Raw genomic sequence first — 15,011 nt, 5'->3', positions numbered from 1 at the left:
CATCCCACTATCTATGGCTGAGTGCATGAAAATTTGAGCTCCTAAGAGGAGCCTCCTGGGGAGCTTTGGATTTTACACCCACTGATCCTTTCAAATTGGAAGGTCTCTAACCGCAGATGTACAGGAAGCTTGCTCCTATGGGTCCCGGGAGAGGCAGCCAGGGAAGCAGCTTAAGAGAGGTTAGTGCCACTACAGTCCTGGCCACACAAAGCTGTCCCGGGTTCAGGCATCATTCTGTTAGAACGGGAATAGAAGGAAATCGGACCCAGAGAGTGGGTTTCAATGAACAGGTTTTCTTAGCATTAACGACCTGCCTGGGTGTTGGGGTTGGAATGAGAATCAAGGGGGCAGGAGGAGGGGAGATTGGAAGGCAGAGTAGAGCGAATAGCCTAGGGAAGAAAGGGAGACTAGAGAGCAAGGTAGAGACAGAGGGATCGACTGAGGGCGGCCGCACGAGAAAGCGAAGGAAGTCAGAGAGACCGTGAACAAAGGAATCGTGTCAATAAACTTTGGAGACAGAAATAAATGATTATGTCTAAAAGGGGCCCTTGCTTCCCCCACTGGCTGTGGCACCAGCAGAGCGGTGACAAGAGTGGGAGGTTTCTGGGAGAAGGTGGGGTGCCACGCTATGGCTGCGTGGGCACAGGGAAGGCGTTCCTGATGCTGGCTGTGCTGAGAACCGCAGTGTAACTGCTGCGCCCTTCCTTTACTTTCTGCTTGTTTGTGGTGCTGGATTCAGTGGTGAAAAGGTAACGGACTCTTTGAAGGCTTTGATCTGATGGGGCAAGAAGGCAAGGTTAATCACCAGCGATCTGTCAACAGTGGTGGTTCACCGGTAGAGGCCTTGCCTTCCATGCAGGAGACTTGGCTTCTTCCTCTGGAAGCTCCGGAGAAACCTGTTAGACACCATATGCAAATTCATCCAGGGCAGAGAGAGAGAAGCAAGGTGGCTGCCTTGAGGCACCTTGGCTGGCAGTCACCTTCTCTGAAGAGATCGCACCGCAGTTGTCCTGATTTCCCCCTTCTACAACCCTACCCTGACTCAGACTCATTGTCTTGGAAACCAGCCTTGGCTAATAGCTGCTCACCCAGTTTCTTTGCCTTCACCCTCTCCTTCTTTTTCATGCATTTTGTGCGTAAATGCCAAACCAGTCTTCCTGAAATGCCATTTCACCTACTGCTTCCAAAATCCCATTTGGACCATGTAAATCTTTGCTCCCAAGCTTCTACTACCTCCCAATTGCTGGTAGAGGAGCCGTTTGCGGGGGCCTCCTGAGGCTCTCATTTTTCACTGCTTACCAGCAGCTCCTGCGGAGAAAGACTGGGCTTTCTAATTCAGGAAACTGTTGCAGTGTTGGAAACCCCCAGTGGGGGTCACTATCGAGTCAGCATGGACTGTGTGTGTGTGTGCGTGTGTGTGTGTGTGTGTGTGCGTGCGCACGTCCACACGTGCTTTCCCTTATATGCATAAAGATTCAGTTCCTAGTGAAACACTGCATCACCGATGGCAATTGCTTCAGGTGACTTTGGAGACCATTTAAAGCCTCACTTTTGCTTGCATGTCTCCATCCCTGCCCTGCATTGCCAGCTGGGTCAGGGATGCTGGAGTCCTCACGTAATTCTTCCGATACCTTGTTGTACTTCGCCCACGGAAGGGTGGGGAGAACATGTCAACAGAATTCCACCCCTGCCTTTTAACTAGCTTAAGAACTCCTTCGGGAAGTTAGCTACTTTTCTCAGTCTCAGTTTCCGCATCTGTTAAAACAAGGAGGCCCAGGGTCATTGGGAGTCCCTTGGTACCGAAAATGGTTCACTATGTTCCTTGCTAACTGAAAGGTTGGAGATTCAAGTTCACCCAAAGTCGTTTTGAAAGCAAGGCCTGGTCATTTACTTCCAGACATTAGAAATCTTAAAAAACGAAACAAAAACCAAAAGCAACAAAGCAGTTTATTTGGACATAATCCAAATGTCATATAAACCCATAGTTCAGACATATCAAGAAAAGTTGTACAACCATCACCACAATGAAGTTCAGTGTCCTTTCTCCTTTCCTGTCCTCCTTGTTATTTGCTGCACATCACCCCCTGCCCACCCCCATGCCCCCAGGAACCATTAATCCAGTTATTGGTTCTATAGATTCACCATTAAAGACCATGCGGAACACAGTTCACTGGGACACGCATGGATCACCACGAGTCAGAACTGACTCGAGGCAATGGCTTGGGAGAGGAATCTGCACCTCTTGGGGTTAAGTACATAAAAGGGGACATTGTGTGTGAAGTATTTCAGAGGTAAATAGCCTATAATAAATTTTAAATTGGCCTCTGTTTCAGTGAATGGTAAACCAAATACATATTAATTTAGAGCTATGCCTCGAGTGACTTTTAGGCCTGATGTCATTTTGCATCGCTGTTGCCAGGTAGCTGTCCTCTTATATTTGTCAACGGGCTGTGCTTAGCGGTAGTGCTGGACAGGAAGCCTGGTGAGAACTGGAGTTGCTGGGTCATGGGACTGGATGGGACCTCAAGAGACCATGCACTGTAGGGTTCCAGAGGCCCTTTAAAGTGGCCAGAGTCGACCCAGTGGGGTCAATGAGAGGGACCTGTCAGTGCTTAAGGGACCTATTATCTCTCTTGCGCAGCAGTCTAATGGACTCCTCTCCTCCAGACACACAAATCCATGTTACTGCTGGTTTCTCGCTTGCTTTTGCTTACCCTTAAGTCTTTTTGGCTTTTCTTGGATCAGTGAGGAACAGTGAAGAAAGACATAAGATGAGGGTATGAGGGAAGAAAATCTAGCCAGTCCTCAACTGTGAAGTTTCAGAAGAATAACTGCTTCATCTCTTCCTTTGTAAGATGTACCTAGTCCTCCTTCATAAGGCCTCCATAGCATTAAACAGATGATAGACATGGACAGGTTAAAGCCACACACAGATTTAAGCCGTTACAATTAGCTGTCTCTCCTCACTTCACCTTTTGCTGGGACTTGGTATAAAGTCCACTGTGAAAACAAGAAGGCAGCTTGAGCCAGTCTCATAGGGGACATTGAATAAGGAAGACTGATGAAGAATCAATGCAGTTGAATTGCGGTGCTGGTGAAGAATATTGAAAGTACCATGGACTGCCAAAAGAACAAACAAATATGTCTTTCTGAAAGAAGTACAGCCAGAATGCTCCTTACAGGCCAAGATGGAGAGACTTTGTGTGTGTGTTTGGGTTCTTTCTCGCTCTCTCTCTTTTAAAAATCATTTTATTGGGATTCATACAGCTCTTATAACACACCATACATCAATTGTATCAAACATATTTGTACATATGTTGTCATCTTCATTTCTAAAACATTTTCTACTTGAACCCTTGGTATAGGCTCCTCTTCCCCACTCCCCTTGTGTTACTGGATCAATTATATATTATTGTTTTGTATCTCACATTGTCTGTTGTCTTTCTTCACCCACATTTCTGTTATTTGTCCCCTTTGGGTGGCTCCATATCCAGTCCGGCGATGGGTTCCCCCTTTCTCTCCTCTACCGCATGAACATCCCCCTACCCTCATGATATCACTACTCCTACTACTGTTCCTGAGGGCTTTATCTGTCCTGAATTCCATGTGTCGAGAGCTCTTCTCTGTACCAATGTGTGTTTAGCCAGATTTGTAAGGTAGAACTGGGTCATGGTAGTGGGGCAGGGGCGTGGGGAGGGGTTGGTGGGAAGAAGCATTCAGAAACTAGAGAAATGATGTGTGTTGCCTCGGTGCTATACTGCACCTTGGTTGAATCATCCTTTCTTATTATCCTTCTGTGGGCAATATCTAATTGTCTAAAAATGACCTTTGGGTCTCCACTCCAAAGCCCCTCGTTTTCTTCGATATAGTTGTTTCTTTTGGATCTTTTGATACCTGGTACTTGATCCCGCACAAGCCTCATGATCTCACAGGCTGGTGTGCTTCTTCCATGTAGGCTTATTTACTTACCTTCTGGACGGCTGCTTGTTTAAGACCCTAGATGCTATTTTTTTTTTGATAGCCAGGCACTATCTGCTTTCTTCACCATATTTGCTTATGCACCCATTTTATCTTCAGCGATGGTGTCAGAGAGGTGAGTATCAGAGTGCCAGGTTATTAGAACAAAGTGTTCTCATGTTAAGGTAGACCTTGAGTAGAGGTCCGAAGTTTGTCTGCTATCTTAATACTTAACATATAAATATATGTAAATTTATCTCTATCCCCTTCATTATAAAATTAGTATATTTACATATATACATGCCTATAGCTATACCTCGGTAAGTAGCTTTTGCCTCCTATTCCTTTCCTCTATTTCCTTTCACCTTCCTCCTTCCCCCCCATCGTGCTCACCCTCCATTCGGCTCTCAGTAATTCCTCTCGATATATTGCATTTGATTAAACCCCACCAGACATTATATGCCCTCCTCACCATGATTTTAGATCTCTTGTTGTTCCCTTATCTCTGAGTTTGTTGACTCCCCACTCCCCCTTCCCACCCGCTTCCTCTCCCATGTCCCCCTGGAACCCCAGATCCTGTTGATTTCTCCTTGGGATTTTTTTGTTCTGTCTATCTTATATAGTTAGACATAATGTGGAAGAAAAATGAAAACAAAAACAAGCAAACAAACAAAAACAAAGAAAACAAACAAAACAAGAACACAACCAAAATCCAATAGATAGTTCTACTTCTGTATGCTGATCTTTATGTGTGCTTTCTGGTGAAGTCTGATGAGGTGCCAAGCCCTACCCCCCAGTCAGAAGTCTATTTTCAGAATTCCTTGGGGACTTGGTTACTTTGCTCTCCTTGCTGCTCTGTTGCACTCCCCTTGCGTTTCACCCCACTCTGCATGGGGCAGACCAGGCACACTTTCTGCACAGTGTCTCCAGTGCTGTCCTCCAGAGCACTAGGGGTCAGTGAGGGAACATCATGCCTCCTGGTGGGACCAGTCCTACGGTCCTCTCTGTGCATTGGCTGCTCTAAGCAGAGATGTCATCCCTGGGGTGTGGTGGGCCATGATGAGGTCCACTCTCTCAGATGGAGAAACTTTGCCTCACATACTGGGGACATGTCAGGTGAGGCCAGTTCCCTGGAGGATGTCATGCTTGCGGCAGTGAAAAAGAAGAAAGGACTCAAAATGATGGATCGACACAGTGGCTCCACAGTGGGTTCAAACATTGAGAAAAATTGTGAGGCTGGCACAGGACTAGGCAGGGTTCTGTTCTGCTGTACAGAGGGTTGCTATAAGCCAGAACTGGCTTGATGGTACCTGACAACAACAACTTAACATAGGGAACATTTCTTTCTCTCCCTTTAAAAAATATTGATTAAAAATTATTTTGTTGGGGGCTCATACAACTCTTATTACAACCCATACATACACCATTGTATCAAGCACATTTGTTGCCATCATCATTTTCAAAACATTTTCTTTCTACTTGAGCCCTTGGTATCAGCTTAATTTATTCACATAATTTCATCAACTTACATAGGGGAACATTTTTTTTAATATACTACAAGATCAATTAAGGTAAATTTCCCAGAATCGGTTCCTTTGTTGTTGTTGTTGTTAATAAATCATTTTATTGGGGTGCTAACAGCTCTTATAACAATACATATATCAATTGTATCAAGCACATTTGTACATATGTTGCCATCATCATTTTCTTTTTTTTTAATGGAAAAGTGGATATTCTTTTTATTTGTGTGCACCAATATTCGTAAGTCAGCCAGTGATGTTGGTACTGTTGTTACCATGATGCAGCAAAATACAAAGAAGAAACAAAGGTTTATAATTAAAACAGAGCAGAAGGGTCGAGGAAATCAAAGAAGCGCATTATGACTTAACCTTCCCCCACCCCTAAATTGTCTAGTAAGACTCCCACATCCTATACACTACAAATAACCCTTCGCCACACATCGTTCTACTTTTAGGTCCTATTATTGAGGCTAGATCCTAAGAACATTCAAGGTAGTGTTCTATTTAGTTATTTATAGGCAGGGACATGGCTTATCATGCTGTGCAGAGTAACCAAGGTAAACCATCATATCATTGAATCTTTGGTTAAATAGAAACCACAATCTTCACCCTGTTCCCCAAGTCCCCTCCCCGCCCCTCCATACAGTAGGAACAAGGAAAACCAGGTTGTCAAGGCAAGGGTGTTCTAAAGCAAGAAGTCCTACTAAAAAGGAAGTCACGCGGTCACTGCCCGGATGGGCATGGGGCTAAATGTCTGTCTTCATACAATCTTCAGATTGTATGCTTATGGACTCATTTAAAAAGAAATCTAACGTTTGTATGGCTTCCAGATCACAGAGAGAAGTTTGCTGGAACTGGGGCAGTAGGAAGTCCTCTCCACAGTTCTGGAATGGGTTGTTCCAGGCTGGACTATTCCAGGCCTAATTATTCCAGGGTTGGGTACACCACACCTGGGTATTCCACATCTGGCTGCTGGTCCACATCTGGTTGCTCCAAGCCTGACTATACCAACCCTGGTTGTTCCAGGTCTGGTTGTTCCAGGTCTGGCTGTTCCAACTCTGGTTGTTCCAGGCCTGGTTATTCCAGTTCTGATTGCTCCACATGGGAAGGCTTCCAGAAGGAAGACATCCTTGGTGGTAGGAAGCACAGACGTCCAGGTATTCCGTAGGTGCAGAGACCTGAGTCACACCATGGTTATTCTTGGACCAGTTGGTGGTTTTCTGCCACCTCTTACATTTCATCCTCTGGTTCTGGAACCAGGTCTTCACCTGTTTGTAACTCAGATTCAGGACTTCAGAAAGCTCTTGCATCTGCTGGAGGCTGAGGTACCTCTGTTTCTGAAAGCGGTCCTTAAGTATGCACAGCTGCATGTGTGAGAGCACAGTTCGCACCTTCTGCCTCTTGCCCTGGCCCTGGCTCTCCTCCTGCCTCGCTGGGTCCTTCTCCGCAGAGGCGGGAGCTGGGCTTTCGGACTGGTGGAAGAGTCCGGGCTCTCCTGCAGAAGCAGGTCCACGGAGGACGGACGCGGAGACTCCGCTGTCTCTGAGTAGGGAGCCTCGGCAGACGACATTTGCAAGGATGTGTAATCTTCTTTAGCCCCCAAACTGGTAGTTACTGGTGGAGAGTTTCTAGAATCGGAAACTTCAAGAAGACTTTGGGGAGAAGCTACATCCACACTCATTTTGCTGAGGAAAAAAAACCCAAAAAATGAACAACAAAATCAAAGGCCTCAATTGTGTAGCAGCGGGAAGCAAACAGCCCAATCCAAGGAGGGCGGGGAGAGAAAGATTTTGGCGTCTCCGCCATCATCATTTTCAAAACATTTTCTTTCTACTTGAGTTCTTGAGGTATCAGCTCCTCTTATTCCCCCTCCCACCCCGTAAACCCTTGATAATTTAGAAATTATTTTTATTTTCATATTTTACTTCATTTGCTGTCTCCCTTCACCCATGTTTCTGATGTTCATCCCTCAGGGGGTGTGTGTGTGGGGGTGGTGGTGGAGGTGGGGTTATATGTTGATCATTGCAATCGGTTCCTCCTTCCCCCCCCTTATTTCCCCACCTTCCCCCTACCTTCCTGTTATTACTGTTCTTATTATTGGTTCTGAGGGGGTTTATCTGTCCTGGATTCTGTGTGTCGAGAGCTCTTATCTGTTCTAGTGTGCATGCTCTGGTCTAGCCAGATTTGTAAGGTCATGAGAGTCGGGGGGGGGGGAGGGGATATTAAAGAACTAGAGGAATGTTGTGTGTTTCATTGGTGCTATACTGCACCATGGCTGGCTCATCCCTTCCTTATGACCCTTCTGTGAGGGGGTGTTCAATTGTCTACAAATGGGCTTTGGGTCTCCATTCTGATCCCCCTTGTTTGCATCGAAATGGATGTTTGTTTTATGTCTTCTGATGCCTGATACCTGATCCTGTCAACAGCTCCTGATCACAGAGGTTGGTGTGTTTCTTTCATGTGGGCTTTTTGCTTCCCTGACAGATGGCTGCTTGTTTATCTTCAAGCCTATAAAACCCCTAGACACGATATCTTTTTTTTCTCTCTCTCTTTTTTTAATCGTTTTATTAGGGGCTAACACAACTCTTATCACAATCCGTACATACATCAATTGTGTAAAGCACATCTGTACATTCATTGTCCTCATCATTTTCTAAATATTTTCTCTTGACTTAAGTCCCTGGCATCAAATCCTTGTTTTTCCCCTCCCTCTCTGCCCCCCTCATGATTTATAAATTATTATTTTGTCATATCTTGCCCTGTCTGACGTCTCGCTTCACCCACTTTTCTGTTGTCCGTCCCCCAGGGAGGAGGTCTCATGTACATCCTTGTAATTGGTTCCCTCTTTCCAACCCGCCCTCCCTCTACCCTCCCAGTATCGCCACTCACACCACTAGTCCTGAAGGGATCATCTGTCATGGATTACCTGTGTTTCCAGTTCCTATCTGTACCAGTGCACATCCTCTGGTCTAGCCAGACTTGCAAGGTAGAATTCAGATCATGATGGGGGTGGGGTGAGGAAGCATTTAGGAACTAGAGGAAAGTTGTATTTTTCATCATTGCCACATTTGCACCTTGACTGGCTCTTCTCCTCCCCTAGACCCTTCTGCAAGGGGATGCCCAACTTTTTTTTTACATTTTATTATGGGCTCATACAATTCTTATCACAATCCATACATATACATACATCTGTTGTATAAAGCACATCCGCACATTCTTTGCCCTAATCATTTTCAAAGCATTTGCTCTCCACTTAAGCCCTTTGCATCAGGTCCTCTTTCCCCCCCCTCCTTCCCCGCTCCCCACTCCTTCATGAGCCCTTGAAAATTTATAGATTATTTTGTCATATCTTGCCCTATCCGGCGTCTCCCTCCCACCCCTTCTCTGCCGTCCCTCTCCCAGGGAGGAGGTCACATGAGGATCCTTGTAATCAGTTCCCCCTTTCCAACCCACTCACCCTCCACTCTCCCAGTATTGCCCCTCACACCCCTGGTCCTGAAGGTATCATCCAACTTGGATTCCCTGTGCCTCCAGCTCCCATATGCACCAGTGTACAACCTCTGCTCCATCCAGTCCTGCAAGGTAGAATTAGGATCATGGTAGTTGTGGGGAGGAAGCATTCAGGATCTGGGGGAAAGCTGTGTTCTTCATCGGTACTACATTGCACACTGACTGACCCATCTCCTCTCCTAAACCCCTCTGTGAGGGGATCTCCAGTGGTCGGCAAATGGGCTTTGGGTCTCCACTCTGCACTTCCCTCTTTATTCACTATGGTATATATATATTTTTTGCACGATGCCTTATACCTGGTCCCTTTGGCACCTGGTGATCGCACAGGCTGGTGTGCTTCTTCCATGTGGGCTTTATTGCTTCTGAGCTAGATGTCTGCTTGTTCACCTTCAAGCCTTTAAGACCCCAGACACTATCTCTTTTGATAGCTGGGCACCATCAGCTTTCTTCGCCACATTTGCTTATGCACCCGTTTGTCTTCGGCGATTGTATCATGGAGGTGTGCAGCCAATGATATGATTTTTCGTTCTTTGATGCCTGACAACTGATCCCTTCGGGAGCACGTGATCACACAGGCTGGTGTGTTCTTCCATGTGGGCTTTGTTGCTTCTGAGCTAGATGGCCGCTTGTTTATCTTCAAGCCTTTAAGACCCCAGACACTATCTCTTTTGATAGCTGGCACCATCAGTTTTCTTCACCACATTTACTTGTTCACCCTATTTGGCTTCAGCAGTTATAGATACGATATCTTGTAATAGCTGGGCACCACCAGCTTTCTTCACCACATTAACTTATGCACACATTTTGCCTTCAGCAATCATGTCATGATGGTGTGCACCACATAATGCCAGGTTATTAGAACAAAGTGTTCTTGCATTGAGGCAGTGTGTTAGGGCAGATTGACTAGAGAAACAAATTCATAAACACTCATATATTTGTAAGAGAAAGCTTTATATCAAGAAGCAATTGTACATTAAGAAAACATCCCAGTCCAGTCCAGATCAAGTCCATAAGTTCAATATTACTCCATATGTTGATACCAGTCCATAAATACCTCTTTAGACTCATGCAGCTATGCAATGACACCAAATGCAGGAAGATCACAGGCCAGTAGGTGGAAAGTCTTGTGGATCCAGTGGTGGTGGAAGCATCTCAGTGCTGGCGTGGATCTCCACATTTCTCCTCCAGCTCCAGGGCTTTGGCTCTATCATTGTAGCTTCTTGTGACTTATTAACAGGAATGTCTCCCAGGGAGCGAGTGTGTCTGGCCTCCAGTGAGCTATTATCTCTTTCACTCCTCCAAATGAGGTAATCAAACTGCGATCTGATTGACAGACTAGACTCCACCCCTTCGCAAGTTGATGGAAGATTATGTAATTGCCACAGGGAGGACTTGAGTAGAGGCCCAATGTCTGTCTGTTACCTTAATACCTAACCTATTGATATACATACACATACCTATATCTCTATAGTTATATATTAATATATTTACATATATACATGACTATGCTTATACCTCTAGAAATGTCTTTTGACTCCTCGCTCTTTCCTTTTGCTTTCCTCCTGTCCGACTATCATGTTCAACGTTTATTCAGCTCTTTATACTTCCTCTCAGCTACATTGCACTTGATCGAACCTCATCAGTCATTCTATGCTCAATGGGCTTTTAAAAAAAATCATTTTATTGGGGGCTCATATACTTCTCATCACAATTCATCCATCCATCCATTGTGTAAAGCACATTTTTACATTTGTTGCCATCATCATTCTATAAACATTTGCTTTCTACTTGAGCCCTTAATATCAGCTCCTCATTTCCCCCCCTCCTTTCCCCTCCCCACTCCCTCAAGAACTCTTGATAATTTATAAATTATTATTTTGTCATATCTTACACTGTCTGATGTCTCCCTTCACCCACTATTCTGTTGTCTATCCTTCAGGGAGGAGGTTATATGTAGATTTTTGTAATTGGTTCCCCCTTTCTACCCCACCTTCCATTCACCCTCCAGGTATTGCCCCTCTCACCACTGGTCCTGAAGGGGTCATCTGTCCTGGATTCCCTGTGTTTCCCGCTGCTATCTGTACCACTGTACATCTTCTGGTCCAGATAGAATTATAAGGTAGAATTGGGATCATGAAAGTGGAGGGAGGAAGCATTTAAGAACTAGAGGAAAGTTGTATGTTTCATCATTGCTACCCTGTACCCTGAGTGACTCGTATCCTCCCAGCGACCTTTCAGTAAGGGGGTGTCAAGTTGCCTATGGATGGGCTTTGGGTCTCTACTCTGCACGCTTCCTCTATTACAATGATATGATATTTTGTTCTTTGATGCCTGATACTTGATCCCTTCGATACCTCGTGGTCACACAGGCTGGTGTGCTTTGTGGGCTTTGTTGCTTCTGAGCTAGATGGTCGCTTGTTTACCTTCAAGTCTTTAAGACCCCCAGATGCTGCATCTTTTGATAGCTGGGCACCATCAGCTTTCTTCATCACATTTGCTTATGCACACATTTGTTTTCAGTGATCATATTGGGAAGGTGGGTACCCACTGGTATGATTTTTTTTGTTCTTTGATGTCTTATACACCCTGTGGTCACACTGGCTGGTATACTTCTTCCATGTGGGCTTTGTTGCTTCTGCGTTAGATGGCTGCTTGTTTACCTGCAAGCTTTTAAGACTCACGATGCTATATATTTTGATAGTCAGCACCATCAGCTTTCTTCACCACATTTGCTTATGCACACATTTGTCGTCAGCAATCGTGTCAGAAAGGTGTGCATCATGGAATGCCAATTTGATAGAACAAAGTGTTCTTGCATTGAGTGGAGGTCCAATGTCCATCTGCTGCCTTAATACTAAACCTATAAATATATGCATGTAGATCTATTTCCCCACCATCCTATATAAATATATTTACATATGTACATACCTGGATTTAGACCTCTATAAATACCCTTTGTCTCCTAGTTCTTTCCGCTATTTCATTTTATTTTCCTCTTGTCCCAGTATCATGCTCAGTCTTCATTTGGGTTTCAGTCATTTCTCTCAGTTACGTTGCCCTTTCTGAATCCTTACCAGGCCTGTCACACCCTCCTCGCCAGTAATTTTGGATCACTTGTTGCTCCCCTGTCCCTGGGTTGGTCAATACCACCTCCTTACTCCTGCCTCCCCCTCTCCCATGTCCCCCTGGAACCGTTGGTCCCGTTGTTTTCTTCTCCAGATTGTTCATCCAACCTATCTTTTCTAGATAGATCTGCAGAGATAATAATATGCACCAAAAACCAAGGTATAGCAAGACAAGGTGATGAATGAGAACACAATGGTGACAACAAAAAGAAAACAATGACCCATAAAAGAATGAATTAATTAAAAAAAAAAGAAAACGAAATAATTTAAAAAGAAAGAGAACCCTGTAAATGGATCGAGGTCTGATTTTTGACCTCTAGGCATGTCCTCCAGTCAAGTCTGATGGGGTGCCACGCTCTGGCCCCAGAATCTATCCTTTGAACTCCCTCGGGAGCTCCCTGCTCTGCTCCCCCGTTGCTCTGCTGCACACCTTTAGTGTTTTGCCTCAGTGTCGTCCGGTCAGTCCGGGCCAGTCCTGACACTGAGTCTCCAGTGTTTTCTCCTGTAGGGTCCTTGGTCAGTGAGGGACGGTGTGTCTCATAGTGGGATCAGCTATATGGTCCACCCTGAGCATTGGCTGTTCGTAGTGGAGATATTGTCCTCCAGGCCTGGTGGGCCAGGATGTGTTCCAGTCTCTCTTCCTCCCCATTCTTTTGTTCCCATGTGCTCCAATCAGACATGTCCCTCTCCCCTAGCTGTAGTTTCAGTGCTGTCCTCTAAAGTAAATTCTTCTGCGGGGAGAGGCAGTTGTCCACGTAGCTGGTATGGGGTTGCAATGGGCCCTTTTTAACATGAACCCCCCCCCCCCCAAATAACAAAACAAAACAAGACCCAAACCTGTCAAAGCTATTCTTACAGTAAAGCTTCTGTTTGTTTTGTTAAGTTTTATCTTTAAAATAAAATGTAGTACTTGGATTGTAATAGGCTGATTACAACTGAAGAAGTTAAATTATGCAGGACAGATTGTGTTTTTAGATTATAAAACTGAGTTAGGCTGGTTTGACTAGAGAAACAAATCTAGTGAGAGGGATATATGTGTAAGAAAGAGCTTTGTATTAAGGAGTAATTATAAACCAAGGAAACATCCCAGACCAGTCCAACTCAAGTCCACAAGTCTGATACTAGTCCATTTCCCTCTTCAGACTCATATGCCACATGCAATGATGCAGAATGCAGGCAGATTGCAGGCCAGTGCTTACAAAGTTGTGTGGTTCTGAAGTTGGTGGGATCATGGCTGGACTTGAACAACTCTCAGCGTCAGTAAGCAGGAAGGTGAAGGCAGAGATATAGGGGAAGTTCCCCAGGCCCTCCTTCTGAGAAGGCCATGCCCACAAGGAGGGATCATCCCCCCCCCTACACTATTTATATCTTACAGTTGATGTGAAATGATGGAACTACCAAAGATGATTTAAGTAGAAGTCTTGGAGTCGAGGTTGGTATTTATGTTTGCAATCACATGCACTGAGTTAGATTCCTGAGCGGCATGGGGGTAGTATAATATTTTTCAACCTTTTGTTTGATCAAGACATAAACATCTCATATTGTCTTTGAATGTCAGCATTTTAAAGAGTTAAAGCTCCAAAATATAATGTAGATAATATTATATGTGCTATTTAGGGCCTCACCGTTATCAAGAATCACTGAAAAGGAGACTTCAACTTCCTTTCTAGTTATTTCCTTGGAAGATGTAATATTTAGGAGTTGACAAGAGAAAAATAGAATGCCTGGTGTACAATACATATATGTAAAGCAAGAATGACTAAAAGTCAATAAAATTAAGTTTTCCACAATTCCTTTATGAATACCGAAATGTCGGCAGCATGTGACCCTATATGATACATCAGAATTGGTCCATAGGGTTTCTGAGGCTGGCCATCTTTACAGAAGCTGACTGCCTTATCTTTCTGAGAAGTGCCTGGTGGGTTTGAACCACTGACCTCTTGATTAGCAACATATTGTTTCATCCACGGTGCCGGCAGAGTTCCTTTTAGAGTTCCCCATCTAAATTCCTGTAGCCTGAAACTACAGGAAAAGAAACAAAAATGCCACCCGAAATTCAAACTTGAGTCCTCGTGGTGTAGTAGACTATGCATTGGGCTGCTCACCATGAGGTCAGCAGATCGAAACCACTCCTTGGGAGAAAGAGGAGGCTCTTTACTCCTGTAAGAAATCTTGGAAACCAACAAGGGTAGTTTGAATTTGTCTCATAGGGTCACTATGAGTCGAAATTGACTCAATGGCAGTGAGTTTGGAGTTCTTCCACTAGGTTCTTAATCTGTATTTGTTAAATTTGTGGAGAGGAACCATATTAATATGGTGTCTGATCACATGTGTCACCCTTATGGCAATCCTTTTTACTTTTTGTCTCAAGGCTGTAGTCTCTTACTCGGCTTGCTCCAACCCTATTTTTAGAAGAAGGTAAGAGCCACTGATTCTTACCCATTGCTGTGGAAGCCTGGGAATCATGAAAATGCCGGGAGGGATAGGCATGAGAAACCATACTTGACCAGTGTTTATAACTTTATTAAAATATTAATTATACTCCTATTTAATAACAGGGTTTCTAGGACTGTCCCTAACCCCATCCCCACATCTGATTTTAGAACCTGTTCATTGAGAAAGAGAGACATGCCTTTAAGCTCACTAGTGGCCTTTTACGATTACCAGAGCTTCTGGGAACTTCAACTCACCTCATTGGACCATCAACATTTTAGACCAAAATATTCATTATCTAAATGAAGTGCAGGCAACACTATTAGCTAAGAAATAGCCTGGGGATAAGTGTTGAAATACAGAGTTTTGATAGAGATTTGGAAATATTCAGAGGTCACAACCAAGCCAACCTGGCATCCTCTCACTGAAAATGAAATGGATTTTAATTCTTTGAAGATAAAATATC

The 15,011-nt window shown here is 44.5% G+C and overlaps 2 protein-coding genes across 9 annotated transcripts in view; one reads left to right on the top strand and one right to left on the bottom strand.

Annotated features, from left to right (window-relative positions):
• Positions 1–15,011, top strand: part of LOC142439915 (transmembrane protein 45A-like) — a 125,634-nt gene that overhangs the window by 45,454 nt on the left and 65,169 nt on the right. The window lies entirely within an intron of this gene.
• Positions 6,224–7,158, bottom strand: LOC142439106 (homeobox protein NANOG-like). Its single transcript, XM_075541207.1, is given in 3 exon segments — positions 6,224–6,397; positions 6,476–6,936; positions 6,939–7,158. Coding segments are annotated over 3 exon segments (855 nt in total).

Source organism: Tenrec ecaudatus, chromosome 2 (assembly GCF_050624435.1).
Source record: "Tenrec ecaudatus isolate mTenEca1 chromosome 2, mTenEca1.hap1, whole genome shotgun sequence".
In the NCBI taxonomy this organism is placed as follows: Eukaryota; Metazoa; Chordata; class Mammalia; order Afrosoricida; family Tenrecidae; genus Tenrec; species Tenrec ecaudatus.
The sequence above is the reverse complement of the archived record's forward strand: the minus strand, read 5'-3'. Positions and strand labels throughout refer to the sequence as shown.